This window comes from Nipponia nippon, unplaced genomic scaffold, assembly GCF_047370975.1.
Source record: "Nipponia nippon isolate SJK-2023a ecotype South Korea unplaced genomic scaffold, ASM4737097v1 scaffold_11, whole genome shotgun sequence".
Lineage (NCBI taxonomy): Eukaryota > Metazoa > Chordata > Aves > Pelecaniformes > Threskiornithidae > Nipponia > Nipponia nippon.
The window spans coordinates 889,370-912,547 of NW_028262302.1; the positions used below are offsets into that span (position 1 = coordinate 889,370).

The following is a 23,178-nucleotide window of genomic DNA, read 5'->3' on the forward strand; positions in this document are numbered from 1 at the left end:
CCAAAGCCAGCTCAGGTCGGGTCACTGCTGTACTTGCACATGCTTGTCCTCCATTGGTTCAGGGGGTTCCTGCTATAGTAATTCCTATAACACGCAACTCATATCCAGGGTTACAACAATTTAAAGGTATTTCCATTACAGTCTCCACTCCTGGTCCCTTTGGGCCAGGTTATAGGGTTTAACATTGCAATGAACTCCTCCCTTTGCTCCTAGCCTGGCTAGCAACAAGGGGTTCCTGCTATAGTGGAGCCTTATCTATGAGCCACAGTCTCTTCAGAAGTAAACCTGCTCCAACATGGCCTTACCCATGGCTGCAGTCCCTCCAGGAGTGTACCTGCTCTGTTGTGGGCTTATCCATGGCCACACACTTTGAGGTGCTCCAGCATGACCTCATGCACAGACAGTGATGCTTCAAGGTGCACTTGCTGCAGCATGGACTTATCCACAGCCATGGATGCTTTGAGGTATACCTTCTCCAGCATGGACTTACCCTTGGGCCACAATCCCTTCAGAGGTATACCTGCTGTGGCACAGACATAGCCACAGCCACAGACCCTTCGAGAGGTACCTGCTCTGGCATGGGCTTATCCACAGCCACAGACACTTTGGGGTGTCCTGCTCCCATGTGGACTCATCCACAGGTCACAGTCCCTTCAACTTGAGTTCACACTGGAGTTCCAGCCTGTCCAGTACAGCAGCACAGAAACAGCAGCTATGCCCTGGCCATCTGCCAGCCCAGGCGCATCGCCATTGCTGTTATCAAAATGTTCCCAGGCACAGCAGAGTAAGATGATCAGCAGCACAGCAGTACAGCAAGCAGTGAAAGCAAAAAGCAGCCACTAACAAGCACTAGACTCCAATATACCGTAAGGCAAGAAAGCCCCATGGCAAGCACAGAAGCCTGCGGATTAATAGCTAAACAGCAATAACAGCTATACATTCAATATCTAGCACATTCCAATCAAACCTGTTGTTATCTTGAACCCTTTGAGCCCCACGTTGGGTGCCAAAAAGGACTGTTGTGGTTTAATCCCAGCTGGCAACTAAGCACCACACAGGCGCTCGCTCACTGCCCTCACTGTATGGAGGAGAGAATCAGAAGAGTAAAAGTGAGAAAACTCATGGACTGAGATAAAGACAGTTTAATAAGTAAAGTAAAGGCTGCACACGCAAGCAAAGCACAACAAGGAATTCATTCACTACTTCCCATCGGCAGGCAGGTGTTCAGCCATCTCCAGGAAAGCAGGGTTCCATCACGCATAACGGTTACCTGGGAAGACAAACGCCATCATGCTGAACGTCCCCCCCCCTTCCTTCTTCCCTCAGCTTTATATGCTGAGCATGATGTCATATGGTATGGAATAGCCCTTTGGTCAGTTGGGGTCAGCTGTCCCAGCTGTGTCCCCTCCCAAGTCCTTGTGCACCCCCAGCCTTCTTGCTGGTGGGGTGGTGTGAGTAGCAGAAAAGGCCTTGACTCTGTGTAATCACTGCTCAGCAATAATGAAAACATCCCTCTATTCTCAACACTGTTTTCATCACAAATCCAAAACCCAGCCCCATAGTAGCTACTATGAAGAAAATTAACTCTATCCCAGCCAAAACCAGCACAGCTATACACATGATTTTTCCTGGATTAAAAAACCAATTGTCTCTATATGCCTCATCCTTGTCCTTTGGTCCTGTTATTTTCTAAATTTGTGGCAATTGCATCAAGGAGAATCTACCACGCTGTCTTTGCACTTCCTGCATACTACTTCCTTTCTGTTCCATCTTAGTTCAGGCTAACACAGTGCTTTCCTTGAAGTCTCTCTGAAGTTTGTCTTAGTTGTTTCACAACCTTTCCAGCTTTTTTAGTGTGCTACAAAATATTTAATTTGATTTGTCTAGTTATAATTATTTGCTACTTTTGGGGGGATGTTGGATTCAGCTCATATTCTCCTTGGAAAAACAAAATCAATGTGTGAATCTATCGCATATTTTCTGGAATGAGAACATTATAGTTATTCACATCAGATTGCAAAATCCACCTTGACTTCAAGTCTAACCTATGTTTTCCTACTTTCACCCTTCAGCTTTTATTTCTAGGGGCTGCTGGCACAAGACCTATAACTATAAGCTATATTTGCTCTAAGCAGTGGAGAGCCATCTTGGTAGCAAAGTTCGCCTGCAAATTGTAAGAGCTGAAATGAGAAGTTTGCAGCTGATGAGGCATCCTGCTGAAGGAAGGCATCTTCTTTCCCCATCTTCCTGAAGACAGATGAACTTTCAAAAATTTCACAAATAGGGAAAGGTAAGGAGAAGGCATTACACTTAGGCTATTTGTTCTTTTTCCAGAGATTTGTAAGCTCCTCCATTTTATTAAGTAAAAAACAACCCTGGCTTAAAAAAGAGAGGGCAAAACTTTTGCTACCAGAAAGTTTGATCACATCACTGATTTGGTTCTTGAAGGGTTAAATTGTAAACCAAAGAGCTCACTTTTCAGGGAGATTCTAGGAGTTTAAGTGACAATGGGAGTTTGGACTTACTGCTGGGATAGGAAGTTGGACAGCAAGGTTCAGCTCTTATGAGGGAATCTAAGAGTAAGCCAAGAGGCCAGAAGGTTAAAGGGCAGCGCTCAGGCTTCCCATCGGCTCCAGAGACTCCAAACATTCAAGCATTCAGTGGCTGGATTCCCTCATGACAATCAGATGAATGGCCAGTAGAGATGCGGAACTAAAACTGATCCTGCTTTCACCTCAGTGTAACTTGTCACCCACCCTCATTCATTTAAATGGAGGTAATAATTGAAGAATAATTCTACTAAAAGTCATAGGCAAGAAGAATTAAAGAGAAAACCATAGTTTCTGAAATGGCTTTACACCTAATTCCCTGTATTTTGAACTGCAAGCAGAAATGTAGATAAAACCAGCGCATGCTCAGAGAGCTCTGATGCTATTGTATCTTTTGCCATGTACGTGTGCAGTAAGGTATATTTTGCACTAAATATAGCTTTTTAGAGGACATAGCTTACTAGAGCTTCTTAGAGGATGTAGCTTAGAGAGCTTACTGAAGCTCAGAGCACAAGCTTTAGTAAGTTACAGCAGTAAGACTGGAAGTTAGGAAAGATGAGGAGAGCTGTTGCAGCAATCATTCCGCAGCAGAAAGACTGATTAATACTATAACATTTATTAATGACCCCAAGCAGCTAGGCAATATGTACGGTCCTGCATGCTGCTTTTGGTTAGGATGAGAAAGGTATTCTGAGTTCTGGTTTGTTACAAAGACCAAGCACAATTTTTTATTTCCCTTTCCATTGCAGATAACAAAAAGGTGAGAATATCTTTGTTCACAATTCCATGTGTTTTTCCAGTTGTTGATTTTTTTTCCTCAGTTCTTTCCTTTTTGACAGCATTACACGACTTTTACTTCATTTAGGCTGTTTCTATGATGAATAAAATAACACCGTACTGCGATCTTACCTCCTGGTCTCCTGATGATCTCTGCACTACTTTGCTTTCAGTCCCTTGTGTTTGTTTTCAATCACTGTGCCCATGTATTTTACCTTCTGACTGTTTTTGCATGTTTCAAGCAATGGCTTCTGTTTTAGTAAAGCAATGAAAGCTTCATATCTAGATCCTACATGGGCACTAAGACGCTTCCAGAAAATTATATACAATATCTTTCTTACAACAGCATTTTCACCACAGTTTTTAGTGCAGATTAATTGACTATCCCCTGCATGTTTTCACATCCTGGCTTGTATACAATAATACACATGTACAGCTCCTGTCCTAATCCCACCAGAAAGTGAAAATTTGAGCTCTGGATTTGTTTTCTTTATTCAGCCCTCTAAAAGTTCACTGTGAAACCAATGAACTAATGAAAAATCTTAATCTAGACGTTTTAACCATGCCTAGAGGGGTTTCTACGCCAGAGTTTGTCTGTCTGGCAAACAGCTTACTGCAATGCTTGTAAAAATCTATTTTTGACTGCTTCTGGTTGAAGAAGACAAAAGATTTATTCATAATCTCATATGCTGTGGCATATGAGAAATGCAAGTTTGACAACAGATATTGGTAACAAGGGATTTTTTTGTTCAATTGTTTTTCTGGCAGGAAGTGATGGGGGAGACATTAAAAAAAAAAAGAAAAAAGCTATAAACACCAGATCTATATAATGAATCTTTTAAACTAAAATACATGAAATTTAGCTCCCTGGGTGCTGAAGCAATATATATGAGACTAGTTACTATGATTCACAAAGAGCCATCTTGCTGTTTAAGTACACTTTCAGCTACAGCAGCTGTTTTGATTCATAATCTGTGCTATAGCAAGGTTTATTTTAAAATACCAAGCAGGGGACAGGGCATTCAAACATCAATTACTTAACCGAGAGGATTCAAAACCTGAAGTGCTTGAAGCTGAAATGAAACACATGGCAAATATTTTGCTTCCTGTCACACAAGGGATCCGATCCTGCAAGCTGCGTGAGTGCAAAGCTCCAGTTTGTCTGCAGTCAACAGGTGAAATTCTGACATTATTGTCATCAATCGAAATCTTTCCTTCACCTGCTGTGGGACTGATTTGACCACAGGGATGTTCTCTGAGCAGAGTAGGGTAAGGTCTCAGAGTCTTTAAGCTCTTGTCATTTTAAGTTGGATTCCCTACAGGCTTGTAAATATAAAATAGTTTAATGCTATTCTTTGGAGGTGTTGGAAGAATGACAAAGAATGTCATACCTTACATCTCCGGGAAGGAGTGTTTGAATATTTGCAGTCGGCTCTTGAAACTGTAATTGGAGCCAGTCCACTTCATATCAGCACTTCTCTGAGAATTTGCATTCAGTTCTTCAGTTCTTCATGCAACTTAGTTGCAGCCTATATACGGCAGAGTAAGATTAAAAAAAAAAAATTAATAAAACAATATATATATATATATGGACATATATCTATCACTATATCCCCTCAATCCCTTTTCCAAATCAATATATACTTATCAGAGAGGAAAATACTGCCCAGTAACTATTAGTCTCTTCCTGTATTTGGTAAGTCAGCATAAGGTCTGATCTGCCAACCCAAGCAAATAAGTCACCAGTCACGCAGCATGCAGGATCCTTTCACCTTGCCTTGCATCACTCATATGTGAGGATTGCCTGAATAAATGATTTGCAGGATCAGGCTCAGACAACACCTGGAATTGTCAAAGCGTTCAGACATACAGATGGTTAAGAGGAACATGTATGTAGCACTCAAATTATTTTGTTAATGGTGCCATCTCCTGGTAGCAATTTGCTAAGCTGATCTTTGCCCCCACAAACTTGTTAAATACTTATACTTTCTATTTTAATACCGTAACACTGCAAAGAGGTAAACAAAATAATTTATATTGTTTTGTTTGCTAATTTTGTTTTTATTATTTAATAAGGCATATTCAAATAGGAAGCAAGCTGTTACTAAACAATGGTGCATGTTAGAACACAACGTGCAGGATATAGACCCAGTGCTTTTTGAAAAGATTATATTTGTTCCCACTGAAGTTGCTTTCACTTATTTATTTCCTAAGTATCAAGCAATATAAAACCAAGTAAAGATAGATGATACTCACAGAAGGTGATGGGTCTGCATACCAGTGCAGATCCTAAGCCAACACATTTTGGGGAAGCAATAGTGCAGTTCAGAGTGGGTTCAAGAATATTTGACAAATGAACAAAAGAACTGTACGCTGGAAGAGACTGATGGTATGCCTAAGTCAGTAGGAAATGTCTTCAAATTTTGAATGGGATAGTAATGTCTGAATGCCATGTTCAGAGCCTTGCAAGGGCTCGTTTTTCAGGAGATCTAAGAAATAAAGTGTTGTTGAATTTGGAAATACTAAGATATCACAATGGAGCAAGTAAAATATCCAAATAATGGATCTAATTACTTGATATTACACTGAGGAAAATTATTTCCTGAACTTATCCAATAATTTCTTTCACTGATACAAAAGGATTAGTACCTTTGTATTGTGGCAAAGATATTGTAAAGTCATTTTCTGGAGCTCTAGTTCTGTTTCTGTTCTGGTTCTGCCACAGACTTTGTTGTTACTGTGAAAAAAGTGTTTAACTGAAATACATCTCAATGCTTTTTATCAACAGAAAGAATCTGTAACAGGAGTGATAGTAGTTTGTCTTTCACAAGACTTCTGTAAAGAACAATAAAATAAAGTTTGCAAAGTGCTTGTATACTAGAAATCTAACTAGCTAATCTAACTTGTAAAACAATTCCTGTAAATAGATAAACTTCTTAGTGATGCTGAATTTGGCTTTTACTGTACTTAGATTTAATACGCAAAATTCTGTAGGACAACAGGGCAGCTACCTTTGCAGAAACATACATAATCTCCTGAATGTATGGATAAGCTTCACTTACAAGCGGGAACGGACATGCATTCTGTGTAAGGACTTTGCTGCTGCAGATTCCATTTTGATGCAATATTTGTTTTTCTTCACATTGCTATGCTTGGAACCAGCATCAAACTTACTCTGCTCTGCACTTGAACAATGTTATCATACCCCAAAGCTAAATCAGCCAACACTTCTGTCTTTTCGCAAGTATGCCTCTTTGACTGGAGGAAAGCAGTCTTGTATTTTTGTTTGCCACCTATTTGCCCATGTTTTTCCATGCTCATCCTGTTGCCACGTAGCATCATCTCAATCTTCCCAGCTAAAGAGAAGAAGGAGATGCAAAGATAATCCAGTACCAAACTGGCCACTTCAGGACTGCAGATAGTTTGCCCTGGCAAATGTAAAGACTCTCTAGCAGAAAGGCTTTGTTGGAAATAGGTCTTATTCAATAAATACATAAAGGAGCCCAACAACGGACAATTTAGGGAGAGCTCACACAAGAATCACAGAGGAAGATATTCCAGGGGAAGAGACCATTTCTATTCACATGTGATGCCTGATGTGCAGACAAGCTGAAATGGTGGCAAGGGAAATAGGGAAAATGTTACCACAAGTAGCATGTGGACTACAACACAACTATTTGCAAGGGAATGGAGGTTTGAACTGCACATCGACTGGGAAAGGTCAAATTCTGTAACTGGCAGAATATTTACTTGAGGAACTATAATAGTGGATAGATGTGAGCTACACACTAAATTGCTCAACAGAGTTGGGTATCTAGTTGTTTGTGCAAAAAACTTAGCTGAAGATAAAAAACAGAATTAGGAGGAGATTACAATCAAAATGGTCAATAACAAAGCAAACAGTCAAAGTTTCCAATATATACTAGAGGCCAGATACTGAACAGTTTGAAAGCAAAAGACTGGTGGGACCGAACAGGAGGAATATCAAGAAGTATAAAGTAAGCAGGAAAAAGAAGTCCAAGAGCAATAATCAGCTCACATCAATTTTTAGGTGGTTTTATATCTTACCTTTCTTTTTGTATCCCCAAGTGTATCACATTACAGTTTAACTGTGGTTTTTGACTTGTTTTTCTACTGTGCTACTATATTTCAGAGAAAAATCACTTAGATCTAGAGACTTTGCATTTGGCTTCTGTGCATATAAGTAAACCAGATCAATTTTTACTCTTATGAGTACATTTTTTCTTTGACCAACTGTTTTAAAGAACTTTCAGAATCTTATTTATATTCAAATTGTTTAAAGATTTTTATGTAAGCTAACCTTTTTACTTCATAGAGACCCTTTGCACAATATGTTAATTATCAATTAAAGAGCTAATCCTTTCAGTGAATGTATTTGAGTTATATATCTTACTATTGTCTTATTGACTAATGTTTTTGAACTGAAAGCGGGGCATTCAGCACTCTTTCCATGCAGCATTATTTTAAAATTTAGCTGGAACTGGCTGCTTGTAAGTAGCTTGGCAACACGGCACTGTGAACTCTGCTGACTAGAAGCTGCCAGAAGTACTATATTGATTCCTAGCTATTGGGCATCTGCTTCTATATTTAAAAAGAAGTTATTGCTTTGTTATGGAAATTGAAGGCAGAGGGGAATCTTATTGTTCTAAAACACAGAGTAATTAGCAGCAGTGGTGGAAACACTGAAATATTCTGACATGAGACAGAAGGAGACTTAGTACTTATTTTATCATGAATTATTGTCTTTTCATATTAAAAATGTCACAGTGGACTGGCATATTACATAATTCGTGTATGCCTAAGGCTTTGTAGAAACAGAGCAATCACTGATTAATTTTGAGAAAATCCTCAGGCCTTAGGAGTTGCTTAAGGAACTCATTTTTGCAGCTATCCAAGATGGCCAGTAGGTGGCAAGGTACACAAATGCACAAAGCTGCTTCTATGACTGAAAGCCTACAAATTGTACGAGAACTACTTAGCAGTAAGCCTGAAAGGACTGTAACAGCAAAAGCTATCTCCCTACTGAAAGATGTCCTATAGAATTCCAGCATTTTCAGTTTTCTCTAAGGATGATTCCTTATTAATATTACAGTTTAATAATAAAGCCTTCACTGAATTGGAAATTAGTTGTTAATAAGTATCTACTACAAAAAACCAAAAGTATGAAAAGATATTGGGAATGGAGTAAAATCACACAATCCCTTATTTCACAGTTATCATGCAAATCAGACAACACAAGGTCTAGTTACTGGATGGCTCAGAAAACTGGCAATACCTTGGCATTTTTGTCTTTGATCACTGATTTGAGTTCAATCTAGGATGGTAACAGTTACCCCCTTGGCTCAAAAGCGATAGCTTTGGTGGTTTCAGGCAAATGCACGATTGTCCACATCATAAAATGATGACAGCTACTTTGCAAAGTGATTTGAAAAGGGCAGCTAAGGCTTTGTTTGAACATTGAAGTTGCACTACTTATGTAGATTTAGTTAAAGTGACATTATTGTCTGGATCTAGTTATATTTGTATACCTATTTTTGCATGAGTAGGGATTTAACCTCTATAGCTATAAAAGACTTTTGTGCTTATATAAATATGCCTACTCTAGAGGCTGTGTCAACGGAATTTTACTGGTAAAAAGCCCCAGCTTAGCCAACAAAAGAGTACAAATACTGAGAGAGGATTAGAGTAATAAATTAATAATTTCATCACCCTTTGGGCTATGAATACATGAATAAGTCTGCGCAAAACAAATTAGACATGGAGTATGTGGACCATGCTTTTAAATATCTGTGATAGCAGAGTTATCAAGCTTGAAAAATACTGCAGTGTTTGATACTAGTCCTGCATCCTCTGCACTACCTAGCCTTCCCACTCTGTTGTCTCTTTCCCCAGAGCCAAGGAGGTATTATCTTCACAGGCTGTCTGCTATCACAGTGGAAGAGCTGGTAGGCAGCCTTCTTCCTTCTGTCCAAAACCTGCCTGAACCTCCTTTCAAGCAAAAGCATCTAGCAGATCTACAGTAACTCTAGAAACAGTGGAGGTCTGTGAGATGCAAAAGGAACTGGGTGGATGCTAGGGTTCGTGCAAGGACAAAGGGCCCTGAGGCTTTTAAAGGAAGGGAGTGTCCCCTGATCAAAAAAATAAATCATGTCATGCAACCACGCCTTTTTTGCATATAGCACTGTGAAAGATTTAAGTGCTATCACCCATCGGTGACACACTAGTCTATTTGTGTGTGCATTCTTTATTACATTGAACTGCAGGATTGGTTTCTCAATATTCTTCGAGAGGTGCTCCCCATTTTGCATAGGGATAGGAGATGCACAGGTGCAGTTTAATCTAATGTACTATGAAACTATATCCTACCTTGTGACAGTACTTTGTTAGCAACGTGCTAAGAGATTTCTGCTGAACAAGGTCAGAAACCCATGGATCTGCCATGGCTAGCCAGTGCCTGTTATGAGGACTTCGAGGATTGTGCCTTTACTCAGCAGCTAGCATGCAGACACTGTGACCTCTGAGGCAACTGTGGTTGTAGTTGCAGGAAGTCTGTGTATTTACAAGTTCTTTAAATGTCTGACAAAAAGATTTCTTTATAAATGGATTGTAATTCCCACTTCACGCACACAGTATAGCTTTTGCCTTCCACAGAACATCTCATCTGAGGGTGCATATTCTTTGGATACATCCAAGTTGACCTGGAAAGGTGAGAAAACATCACCTAGTACACCTGCCTTTTCTTGGCTTTGAGTTCCAGATTACTGCTCTCTGCTCCCAAGTCATTCATTTACTTTCTTTGTCAGTTTGCCATCTACAAATGGAGTTAAATATAGAAACATAATGAGAGGCTGACTGAGAATATAGTACATTCCTGCATATTTTTGAATGTTGTATTTTCCAAGTGTCATTAATTCCATAAGAAAAATAAGATATAAGTTGGGATAATGTCTGGCTGTGAAGGTACTCTTGGTTTGAGACTGCTTTTGAGGCTGATTTTTTTTTTTAATGTGAGCTTGTTTTGAGCAAGCCAGTTCATGTATTTAAACCTATGTTACCCCAGCTGTGAAGCATGAACAGTGGTATTTGCCTACTTTCTCACAGACAAGCAGTCATAAATTTTTAGAAAAGGTAAAAGTATTGCACATCTCAATGCAAAAAGGGGAACAGAATTCTGGATATCTAGCAGTTTTGCTTTGTGCTCATTCCGATTTCTAAGTATGGATTCATCATCCTAAACCTACAACTTTCTCTGAATTTCCTGAAATGTTGTGACCTTGAAAACAACAGTCTGTGAAATTTTTCCTTCATGTTTTACTGAGTTCTGAGAATGAGAAGGGGTATTTCAATTTTAAATATGTAATACTCTCTGATGATACTTTGCTTGTTTAACAGGAACTCTTCCAACTTTCCATTAATGTATATACATATACATACATACGTATTTTTTAGGCAAGGGAGGCTGTTTTCAGGCGACAATGAATATGAAAAGGCCATTATCAGACTCAAAGCCCTGAATCTTGAACTGGCCCATTTTCCGGATGGAACTTTCATGTACAAAACTTCCCATTAGGATTAAGGTAAAGTCGAGTTCAGCCCAGGAAGATGAAAAGTGCTCCCTATTAAGAGCTCCTTATTTCCTTATGAAAGACTACAGTCATTATGTTTCTAGTAGTAGGTCTCATTTTGCCTATTAGAGGTTTTTCAGGCTGGGGCTGTGAGCCAAATGCCTACTCTAACTTTTCACCACTTTGTGCCATGAATATTCTTGGCTGTACATACTTTTGAACATAATTCCTTTTGGCAGATTAAAGAATAAGGCCTGCGGATATATACATTTTACATGAGCATGGGTTTTTAGCATCACCTTAATTATTGTTTTTATTAAGATTCCCATTCATAACACCTGTAGTGATTATCTGTGGTAAGCACATGTAGAGATATGATGCCATGAGCAAAACTGGCAGGGTTAGAAACCTCAGCAGTCCTTAATTACTCACTGAGGACCTTAAATCCTATTTCAGAAGAAATCAGGAAGCCCAAGACACCTAGAAATCCTCAGGGATTCAGGCTTGCAAGCTCATAATTCACTTTTGAGAAACGTAATTAAGGACTCTGACACATGACTTCTGGCAAACCTGGCTACAGTAGTGCAATACCCTCACTCTCCCTCCTGCCTCTTTTCCAGATGTCTCCCTGTGGCAGAGCTGGCAGAATGGAGCATTGCAGCTCTAATTCACAATTGGGTGAATTAACTTAAACATTAAGATAAAAATTGTGCTTAGATGCTTTTGAATGTCAACCAGAAAAGTTGAAATGTTCTATTTTCACTCTGTTATAAGGTCAGTAACAAACAGCTTGGGGCTGAGACAATAACATCTTAAACTGCTGCAGCTGTTTACTTGGTAAATGTGAGCCAGGTCCCTCAAGTCAATTTTTATTTTTTTTTAAGAATATGTCAGTACACTTTCCACTTATTAAGTTTAGTGACCTAACTGCTCAAAATTATCTCATGTTTTTGTATGCCTAAGTCAACAGAGGAACCAGAATGAACTACTTGCTTTTCAAAAGGGTAGTTATTAGGACTTTCTGAAAAATCAGTCCCCAATAAAAGTGTAAGAGGTTGTCACCAATAAGTCACTATTCATTTTGGAAGTTATGTCGGAAACTAAGTTATAGTTGGCAAATGTATCATAAATTCATATTGGAAAATAGTTTGTCTGGATAGAAATACTTCAACAGAATCTGCCAATTTTTGTCAAACTTTGGCAGCACACACGTGCTTACAGATTTCGGTATTTGCCTTAAAGGCACGTTTTCATCGTGCCTGTTTTCCTTGTAGCTCCCCTGGTTGGCACCCTGCCTGGCAGACTTCTGCAGCATGAGGCCTCAGGTCCTCCAGGCTCACAGCAGAGCTAGATGCCCTAGGGTGCAGGACCTTAGTGCTTGGATGCCCAAGCAAAACATTTCATTTCATGGGACCTTTCAAAATAGCAACTTTTCAGTCTGAAACTTAAGTAGACTTTTCTTAAATTCTTATTTGTGAACAGCTGATGTTCAAGTTTGTAGATGTGCTTATTAAGGAAGTAAAATAGTTTACGCTTCTTATGTGTGCTCCCTGTTCTTCACCAGAGCAAAGCAAAGATTCAGTAAGATGCACAGACAAATATTAACTCACTCAGTAGACCCTGATTTCAGCATTCACTTGTTCCAGTTGCTAGGAACGAGCTAAGCAAAAAGCAAGGCAAAACTCTACATCCCATTCAGGTGTCAAATTTGTCACCATTGAAAAGTACCTGATCTACCAAGACAGTTCCTCTGGTTTACATTTGATTTGGTTGAGCTCTTTCCCACTTGGCACATGTACAGTAAACCCCAGGAATATGAGACTTTTGGTTCAGATGCCATAGGTCTGGTCATGAGGTAGAAGGTGGCCAGTGCAGTATGTGGCTGGCTTCCTTTGTGGCTAGAATAAATTATAGTCTATCTTTCTGGAAAACAACAAAAAAATAGTATCTCTGGGAAAGTGATAAGTTGAACAAAGTTTTGGGTGCTGAACAGCTACAGGGGCAGGGCTCTGGTTTATCTGTATGAAGCAGAGCTTTTCCACGATGTCAATATTTTGGTAGACCTATCTAAATAATACTGCACCATAATCCGTAATTACTCAACTCTGATCTTTCTTCATATGTCTTATGGACTGAAGCAGTATATGAGGGTTAACCTGCCTAGTGATTCATTCTTTAAATTTTCCTAGGAGTTTTCTTTTTTTTCCTTTCTCCCTAGTTTCATGGGATGCCAAATACGTTCCCATTAGTCCAGTAAGGGTTCAGGTTTTTTTACAGCTTATTAGCATTTTTCATGTTGCCTCTATGACTTCATTGTCCAGGACAAATTCAGGTGTGCAGAAGAGGTGTTGATTTATCCAATAACATAAAGTAAATAACCTGGTTTGTTTAACCTCTCAAACAAAAAAAGACTATTGTTGACAGAATAACCAGATGGTTATTGCCTTGCCATGAGGTCAGGATTTACAACTTTCTATGCACTGGAGAGGTGAAATTCTAGGAAGGCTTTTCAGTAGTGAGCTGTAGAGGGGAAAGAGGAGGGAGGAGGAAGAAAAGGGGAAGGCAGAATATCCAAGTAGTTTTGAAGAGATCCTGACAAGCTAAGAACAAGGAGGTCTGATGTAGTATCTGAGACAATTGCAGACAAGGCCCACTGACAGGAATTCCCTTCCATCCTACGATGTGAAGGTGTGGATGGATGGTCACACATGGCTGAGCAGCTGCGCGACAGTTGAGCTGTACAGGTTGCGCAAGTGCATGTTTTTTGCTCACCTTGTTTGCTGAGTTAGTTAAACTGCCTGGATAAACACCGGATAAAGAAAGTGTATCTGAATGAATAAAGAAGATGGCAGAAGTGGAAATGGCAACTTAACATAAATCAGAAGTTCTAGCTTCCAAGTACACGTTGGCTACTTCTCTGCACTCCACAGCTAAGCTTTGACACAATAAACATGTTTACAGATGTATGATCATGTGCACACATGTACTTGATATGCAAGTACAGTAGTGCAGCAGAAAAGGAAATACCATCAACAGATCCTCAGGTTGATATTTATGTGCAGCATAACCATTGTTGGTTTTGCTTCCGTGATGCATGTGCAGGAGCTGTTGGCCTAATGGAAAATGTAAAGGCTATGGAAACATTACTACAGAGCAGCCTACCATTCCATTTTCCTGAGTAAAACGAGCAAAGGAAAATCATGTAGGACAACACAATCCCAGATTTTCTTCAGTACACTTTGATGCTGATGTATCTGGAAGAGCAAGTTTCCATTTAGGCTTTGAGTTAGGAATCAGTGAATTCATCTGTCTGGCTGAACTGCAAACAGTTCAAATTTCACAGTGCAACATTTCTGAACCGCAGCAGGGAAAATTTTAATTTATTATATTGGCTAATGGCAGATTCTTTTTTGAAAAGCAATGAATATTTGCACAACAAGTTCCTTAAAGTGATGAAGCAAGCTTCAGTGCTCAAAAAAAAAAAAGGCATGGGGAGGAAAAAAAGTATAGTCTGTCCGTAGTAATAAAACAAGAGTTCCTTTGAAATCATGTTTAGTAGCTAGTCAGAAAGTTTCTCAGAGTAGTAATTTATTTATACTTTTGTTTCTGCTCTGTTGGCAGTTTATCAAAAGTGCTCCGTGCGATTAAATATGTTTATCAACATAGGTCTGTGCTTAACAAACCCTTCTGCATGCTAAGCATTGTTATGGCAGAAATCAGCAGATGATGGGGTTTAGTTAAGTACTCAATGTCCTTCCTTCATTAAAAGTTGCACTGTTTTTAGTTTTGTCACCCAGCTTCTTAGAGATGCTGTTGCAAGCTGCAAAGTAGTTTTCTTTCTCTTTTAATCTCCTGACTAGTGTCCATGCTTGAGAACAGAGTGCCAGTACAGTATATGAGAATTTAACTGTGTTGTTGAAAATTACCTTTGCTCAAGCATTGGTACACTAATTGTGAATAAAACCAGGCCACTAATAAAATCCTGACTCGCTTAGATTGATCAATATGAAAGCAGAGCTGTAAATCTCTGTTACTGGTTAACATAGAGGAATGAGACAACAAAATTAAGGTGCTTCTGTGAGGTCATGGATCCTTACTAACAGTCATGATATCAGCACCTGAATAAAATCTATATGCTTCTGATAATTCTCCTCAATTTCCTTTTAGAAAAGTTAGTTAATTTGGCTTGACTCCTCGAGCTGTTAAACAACAGAATATAATCTTTATATATCTGTGAGTCCACTACTGCACCTTTAAGTGGACTTGCTTTTAAATGTACACACATGTATTCATCTTTACTGACAGAAATTTGATAATCAGCCTGAGCCTATTTTTATTTTACAGTTAATTTAAGATTAAGCATGAGGCTGAACGAAAAAGAAGCAATGGCCAATGATTAGCGAAATTTACTCTTGTAGGAAAGTCCTGACTGAAAATATAGACATTACAGTATGCCAGAAAAGTCAAGACATTCAAACTCTGCCCAACCAGAGTTGTTTCAGAACATGTTACAAGGCCAGCGTTATCAGAGAACCTCCTTCAGTGTCCAGCTGAAGTGGAAAAGGATTTCTTTTTTGGCAGTGGGAGCAGAGGAAAAGAGGCAGGGAGGAGGAAGAAGAGATTTACAAGTCATTTTTCACAATACTTTTTAATTTTCTGTAAAGTATATTTTTTTTCTGTTTGAATAAAGGTGCCCTTTCTTCATTTCTTCTACAGTACACACTATCTGTCCAGTAGAGGTGCAAAATAAGTAAAATTCTGCTGGCTTTGGTCATGCTATGTATCTGGCATAAACTTCCTCTGGACAAAGCTCTTCTTCGAGGAAAGAATGGATTTATCTGATGAAAAGCTCATGATTGTAACATAAAGCCAAGATTTGATCAGTAGAGGTTTATTGTTATTATTTCATGTCTTTATCAATGATCTGGATGAGGGGATTGAGTGCACCCTCAGTAAGTTTGCAGATGACACCAAGCTGGGCAGGAGTGTTGATCTGCTGGCGGGGAGAAAGGCTCTACAGAGCGATCTGGACAGGCTGGGTCGATGGGCTGAGGCCAACTGTATGAGATTCAACAAGGCTAAGTGCCGGGTGCTGCACCTGGGTCACAACAACCCCAGGCAATGGGGAAGGGTGGCTGGAGAACTGCCCAGTGGAAAAGGACTGAGGGGTGTCAGTCAACAGCCGTTTGAATATGAGCCAGCAGTGTGCCCAGGTGGCCAAGAAGGCCAATAGCATCCTGGCTTGTATCAGGAATAGCTTGGCCAGCAGGATGAGGGAAGTGATCGTCCCTCTATACTCGGCACTGGTGAGACCACACCTCGAGTACTGTGTTCAGTTTTGGGACCCTCACTACAAGGACACTGAGGTGCTGGAGCATGTTCAAAGAGCAGCAATGAAACTGGTGAAGGGTCTAGAGCACAAGTCATATGACGAGTGGCTGAAGGAACTGGGGTTGTTGAGCCTGGAGAAGAGGAGCCTGAAGGGAGACCTTGTTGCTCTCTACAACTACCTGAAAGGAGGTTTTAGTGAGGTGGGGATCAGTCTCTTCTCCCAAGTAACAAGTGATAGAAGAAATGGTCTCAAGTCGTGCCAGGGGAGGTTTAGGTTGGATATTAGGAAAAACTTCTTCACTGAAAGGGTAGTCAGGCACTGGAACAGGCTGCCCAGGGAAGTGGTTGAGTCCTAATCCCTGGAGATATTTAAAAGATGGGTAGATGTGGTGCTTCGGAACATGGTTTAGTGGTGGACTTGGCAGTGCTAGGTTAACGGTTGGACTTGATGATCTTAAAGGTCTTTTCCAACCTAAACGATTCTATGATTGTATGAGGCTCTTAGCATTGCACACTTCTGCCTCTCATCCCACATATCTCTTCTTTTTTAACATCTCTCTTCACTACCTGTATATCAGCTGTTTTTTTCAGAGATGGCCTGTGGCATAGAATAATTTTCACCTTGTCACTGAGTTACTCTGGCACGTGTTTTACAGTTCAGCCTGAACTTCTCTCACAGTTAAAGCTAAACGGGTTAGTGTTGGAACACTAAGTAATTGTTAGAAGTGAAAATGAATATCTTTAAAGTTTTCAGGGGAAGGAGGGCAGAAGGGATCCATACTACCTTGTCAGTTCAATGGAACTCAGTGGAAAAGCAGAAGCAGCACATTTCTCTAAAAAGTAAATTCCTATTAATTTCACTGGTACAGAATCAGTGTACTCAACTTCTCCACTCCCCCAGTATGTTTCAAAACTGAATTTATGATATAAAATCAGTCCATGTAGGCTCTTACAAAGTGTGTTTTATACGTATGCAGGTTAGCTGACAGTATTTTCCTACATATACCTCCACATAGGCTTCTTAATGATGAACTAATTTACTCCACCTACTTCTGATGCAATTCCAGGGATATTTTTAACAGAAAGATTAATCAAATGAACCTATTTTAACAAGACTTTTATTGAAAACATACACAAAGTCAACAAGTTATTTAGCTTCTGAATGTACATATTAGAGAATATTCATATTAGAGGAGAATATTTTAAGAAAAGGGGAAATACAACTGCCATATGCTGCAGTTTACATTACTAAGGCATTTAGGCTTAAGAGCAAGTTATAGTACGTGTGTCTGTGTGTGTATCTATATACACAAACACACAAACACATACACACAGGTTATCTGATTTGAAACTGTACAGTGCTATGCAAGTCGTTATTTTTTGCTTTTTCTATTTTTTCGACGCTAAATAAAGCCTTTATCCAAATGGTAGAAGTTGTTCACAGAACAGCAGTTATAATCTACTCTTCAAGAGTTTGCTTACAATTACAATACTAACGATGCACACAAAACCCCCCAGATCTTCATGGGAAAGTTCTCTCTTACCAAATGAGGCTCAAGTAAGAAAACCACTAGTTTGCAAAGGCACCGTGGAGACAGGTTTTAATACATTAAATACAACATGAATCATTCACAATAACAAGTTTAGTGTTTCTGGGAACTTTTGTAAATACAACACAGTTGGTCACACAAAAATGTTTCTGTTGATTTGTCTTGGCAACTCAGATACATCAACAGTGTAACAGCATAACAGCTTTGTTCCCATCTGACGGAAAATAATGGCAGTTCTGCAAGGCAAACGTTAAACCTGACCGTATGTATTTATTAATTCCACAGTGTTTTGACAGATTATAGGGGATGCAACTTAAAGGATGCTGACACGCTCACTGAGGGCTTTCATTTCTGTTTCTTCTAGCTTGGTGTTTTCATTATGGTTAGCACTTGGACTGATAAGGTGTGCTGGATACTGCAATCCATGTTCTCCTGAATACTGTTCCCATCGGGAGTCATCACTTTCATGGGTGATGTAACGTTCCCCCATTTTACATTCAAGTTCCCTTAAATCTAACCAGGTTTGATAGTCCTGAAATAAAATAACAGTATTAGTTTTAACATTTCTAAAATAAATTACATTCCCTTTTACTACCAATAATATGCAAAGTGCTGTTAACTTGGCAATCTAAAGGTCATGCATCCCTATTGCTCCAGAATGGAAAAATCTTATAATTAATAAATATGAAATTTGCCTATAGAGATAGGCTTCATTTCTAGAGGATTATTTGATAAATTGATTTTATTAAACTTTGTCATAACTATAGTTTGGGCATGTTACACGTTGTATCGCAGAACATATCGATAAACTACAGATTTCCATGACATCTAAATGAGGCATGAGTGGTAAAACAATTCCTCGCACTAGTCACAAGATGAATAAGGAAGAAGAAACATCTTTAAACCATACATGTGCATCCTAGTGATCCATATCAGCTAGTCAAGACAGTTGCTCCATCTCAGTATAATGATGCAGGATATGAATTTAGCTTGGGCTAGAAAAAATCTGCTTTTCCAAATTTAGGCAATTACTGGTGTGCTCAGAGAGGTATACATCTAAACATCAAGGTACTTTGGAACTCCATGTTGACAGTCAACAGTAAGGCTGGAAACTGGTTTGGTTCTCATGCTGTTTAGACCACCATGCTCTGCAGCCTCTGGTCTGCCTAAAGTGCATCTCAAGTTTAATAATTTCTTTTCTTATTCCCACCCAAAGCATACATGAAGCTGCAGTAATAAAGCCAATCCTAGCCCCATAAAAACTAACCTCTGCTCATGATCCTGTATCCAGTTTTCTTTTTTCTCCTTCACCTTGTCTCAACCTAAGACACAAGCCTGATCATCTAACCAAAGCACCACAAAGCCCACACACGAAAGCCTTCATCTTTAGTATCTCACATCCTTTGGCCCACTACTTACACAGATACCCTCTCAGAAATCACCTCTCACTGCCCCACACCACCGTTATCTTTCCTTAGCCCACAAGTTTGGGCTCTTCTGGAAAGAGGACTCATCTCATCCATGGTGCTAGAGCTGCTGCTGTACTGCCTTACCTTAGCTCACCTCCACCCACTATTGTACAAGTGATAAAAGCAGATGTAGAGAGGTGAAGGACTCTAACTCATCATGTGAGACAGCCAGCATCCTTGCTGCAGGCCTTAGCCCGGATCACCTCTCCGGTCCCCAAACGTTCAGACAAATGCAGTCTGCGATGGTTGCCAGGGAGAAGAGCAGTCTTGGAGGAAAAGACTGGAGAGTGACAGCAGCTGGGGTTGTTTAGCCCGGAGAAAAGGCGGCTGAGGGGAGACCTTACCGCTCTCTACAACTACCTGAAAGGAGGTTGTAGTGAGGTGGGGGTCGGTCTCTTCTCCCAAGTAACAAGTGATAGGATGAGAGGAAATGGTCTCAAGTTGTGCCAGGGGAGGTTTAGGTTGGATATTAGGAAAAATTTCTTCACCAAAAGGGTTGTCAAGCACTGGAACAGGCTGCCCAGGGAAGCGGTTGAGTCCCCATCCCTGGAGGTATTTAAAAGATGTGTAGACGTGGTGCTTAGGGACATGGTTTAGTGGTGGACTTGGTAGTGTTAGGTTAACGGTTGGACCTGATGATCTTAAAGGTCTTTTGTCTTTTCCAACCTAAATGATTCTATGATTCTATATCTGGGAGGAAGAAAGCAAGCCTAGGAGAATTGTCCCTGGGGAAGGCAGGATGTAGGGTGGGAGGTTGCAGCCCTTTTCATCCTATACCAGCAGGTCACTCTCTACTTTGAGAAACAGTTGTAGATATAAGGTATTGGAGTAGGAGCCCGTTCTCAGTTTAGATAAAGATTCCTTTGGGATTGTGAACTACACATCTGATCTGTGCCATGCCTGCTCCATGATTACTTTCCTATATGCAAATGTGGATCCCTTGGGAGGTCCCACGAGCTGATGTATCAGCCTGGCCTTGGCCCGTCCCCATCCCCGCAGAGGTGCCCAATGCCTTGGCCAGGGGTTTTCCTCAGCCTGCCCTGCTCCCTGGCTGGGGGCAGTGGGACAGGCCTTGGCTGCTTACTGCACTGATTCTGTTTTAGGTCTTTCAATGTGCAGTGATTTGGCTGCTGCCAGGATAAAAAAATAACATACGAGGAGCAGAAGACAGTGGTTGCTAGCATCTCAAAAATTCGTAACATTTCAGTTTTCAGCTGAAGATTTCAACTGAAGGTGCCTAATGTACTTTCCTGGAAAGCACACAACTTCACTAATTCTTCTAACGACTGTGAAGCGGCAGCATGTTGATTAGTTTTATTAAGAAGTGAATCAGGGTAGACTCCAGGCAATGAAAAAATGTAAGTCAAATAACTATAAAGGGGTTTTTTATATATATCAGGTTCTCAGTGGACAAACAAGATAAAATATTTTTGTAGTGTATTTTGAAAACATGACAGAGTTCAGTATTGGAATCTAATACTTCAAAAATTAATTAGAACATATACATAAATTGGTGGAGTATGAGGTTCTCAGGATCTGAAAACATCTTCAGGTTTGTTGATCTGCTTAGATTCTATTGTGCTTAAAGATGAAAACTTTTTATATACTTAGAGCCCAAATAGGTAGGAAAAAACATAGAATACGTAGCAATACCTGTAACCATGGGTGGCTTAATGTTTTGTCCACACTGTAGCGCTTTCTCATTTTCACTTGCAACAAATTATTTATGAGATCAATAGCTGGAAAGAAATAATATTGGAAAACATCAGTTTAATTATATTTGTTTCAACTAGGACATACAAACAGAGAGAGACAGACAGACAGACATGGTAGCTGTAAAAAGAGGACAGTTATCGCCCCTGACTCCAGCTTTTTACAAACTGCAGTCAATGTTGATGTCCCTGAAGGTACCCATGCAACCCTTCCTAATGGGATTACAACAGTTTTATTAAACAGCTGCCTGCTAGCTAGTATATTGTCTACCTCTGTGTGTTCATTTGCAGGCATGCAACAAAGTCTGAAGATAATTCTCACTCAGTTCCTGCTCAAGTGAAAAAAATCTCATGTAACTGAGGACTACAGTATTCTTCAGGTACCACAGTAAACACACACATGCACACATATATATATGTACATATTTCTCTGAGACTCTTGGTATCGCTTTTAGATGACTGACAGCATCACCTTCCCAAGCACTGTGTGGAAGGATCAGATTTTGTAAGTCACTAAGCCTTGCAAATACTACTCTTGAATTGAGCATTGCTTCTACCTGTTAGTCAGCAGCCTGGTGTTTCGTAAAGGCGAGAAGGCTTCTTTACAAATTTCTTAATTTCTATGTTTTTGAAGCAGTTAATGACTCACTGAAGTTACAGGTATGTGTGCTGTGGTGCCTGAAGGGAAGAAGCCCATGAGTCAATGACCAGTGCATGGAACTGCACTGAGTGACCCATCTGGAAAAATCTCTGGGATGAGGTTGCTGAGCTTTGAATGCATCTAATATAAAGCCATTAAAAAACAAAGAAAGAAAGAAAGAAACAAAAAAAGAGGGTATCATGAAAGGTTAAATTCTGTTCTAGGTGGTGCTAAATGTTCAGCATGTGTTCTGGGGGAAGTTTATTGTTATAGAATAACTGACAGACCACAAGGAATTATAATATCACTGCCACTTTCCCATTTCATCACAGTATCCCCTGGCTTGTGCAAAGTATGCTGGTTTACATCTTTATTTCTTTGTTTATATCTTGGTGACAGTGAAAGATGGTCTTGAAAGTAACACAGAAACATGGCATCACTGAGGGGAATTGGGTCTGAAACACGTCAGATGGACATTATTGCCAGCTAGATATTGAAGGAGATGAATAATCATCTTGTCTGTTTTAAGAGTAGAAGATGGGACAGAATTCTTTAAACTGGCTATATTTTGTACAGCAATATGGACAAACTTTTGTTTTTTAACAGAGGCTTCCTCTCTCCAGGCTCAATTTGCCAACTAGACTTTTTGGTGTGTTTCTGCCACGGGCAGAGCACAATGAGCACAATGTCCAGGAAAATGGGAATGTATATGGCAGCCTATCTGGATGTATGCAGTAAGTCTGACAGACAAAACTATTCTTAGCAATAACGAACCATCACTAAAGTAGCCCTGACTTCTTGCTGCTGAATACTATCCTTGAAATCAAAGCCACTGTGGGAATGAGATAAAACAGATCTCAGGCCTTCTGACAAACAAAGCATTGCCAGAGGTTCTTAGGCATGCTTTTCCTGGAACAGATGGTCCTAATTTTACTTCTTCTGTTGTGGACAAACTAGCTACTGTCTCTTTTAGTGTACAGTACAATTCCTGCTAAACCTCCTAACTCATGTTTATTTTGTTCCCTCTCAAAATGTCTGTGAAGTGGATGTGGGATCAAAAAGCCAGTGGATAGCCAATAGGACCACTGCTGATAGATGGCAGCACTCTGAAAACTCATTTGTTTCCCAAAACAGTGGGGTTAATCTTTTTCCTCTTTATTGGCAAGAGAAATTCTCAAGTTCCAAGCTATGAGAAAGAGACAGGAAAGTCAGTCATACGCCATGGTCCAGTTATAGACTGACTTCTGATATAACCTGGGAAAAAGCAGTGGCCATCTGATCCTTGGAAGAGAACATAGTTCTTACCTGCTACAGTAAATCTGGGTATCAACAAACATCAGCATCTTCTGCAACACTGTCACCTCACCCTTAAATTCAGCAGAATTACAGTAAGACTTCAGTCTGCCTTTTGATAAATAGGCCAGTGCTGAATGTGAATTTAATTGGGTTCCTATTTATTTATTATCTTCAGTGGTATTCAGGTGTATATGATCTTCAGAGATAATTTTTCAACATTCATTATGAATCTCAGTTTGGCAAATAGGTCAAGAACTGGTTTCAGTCA

At 39.8% G+C, this 23,178-nt stretch overlaps 1 protein-coding gene and 1 long non-coding RNA gene across 3 annotated transcripts in view; one reads left to right on the top strand and one right to left on the bottom strand.

The window, feature by feature from the left end:
- Positions 1–23,178, top strand: part of LOC148056796 (uncharacterized) — a 248,858-nt gene that overhangs the window by 217,852 nt on the left and 7,828 nt on the right. The window contains exon 2 of the long non-coding RNA XR_015702215.1: positions 2,073–2,290. This is a non-coding gene — a long non-coding RNA (uncharacterized LOC148056796). The remainder of the gene's footprint in view (positions 1–2,072; positions 2,291–23,178) is intronic.
- PRKD1 (protein kinase D1) overlaps positions 17,399–23,178 on the bottom strand; it is a 143,714-nt gene continuing 137,934 nt past the window's right edge. For both annotated transcript variants that reach the window (XM_087747100.1, XM_087747101.1), the window contains 2 exons: positions 20,916–21,001; positions 17,399–18,325 (listed from right to left, as the gene is read on the bottom strand). In XM_087747100.1, coding sequence (XP_087603226.1) covers positions 18,107–18,325; positions 20,916–21,001 — 305 coding nt within the window. In that variant the 3' untranslated portion in view covers positions 17,399–18,106. The remainder of the gene's footprint in view (positions 18,326–20,915; positions 21,002–23,178) is intronic.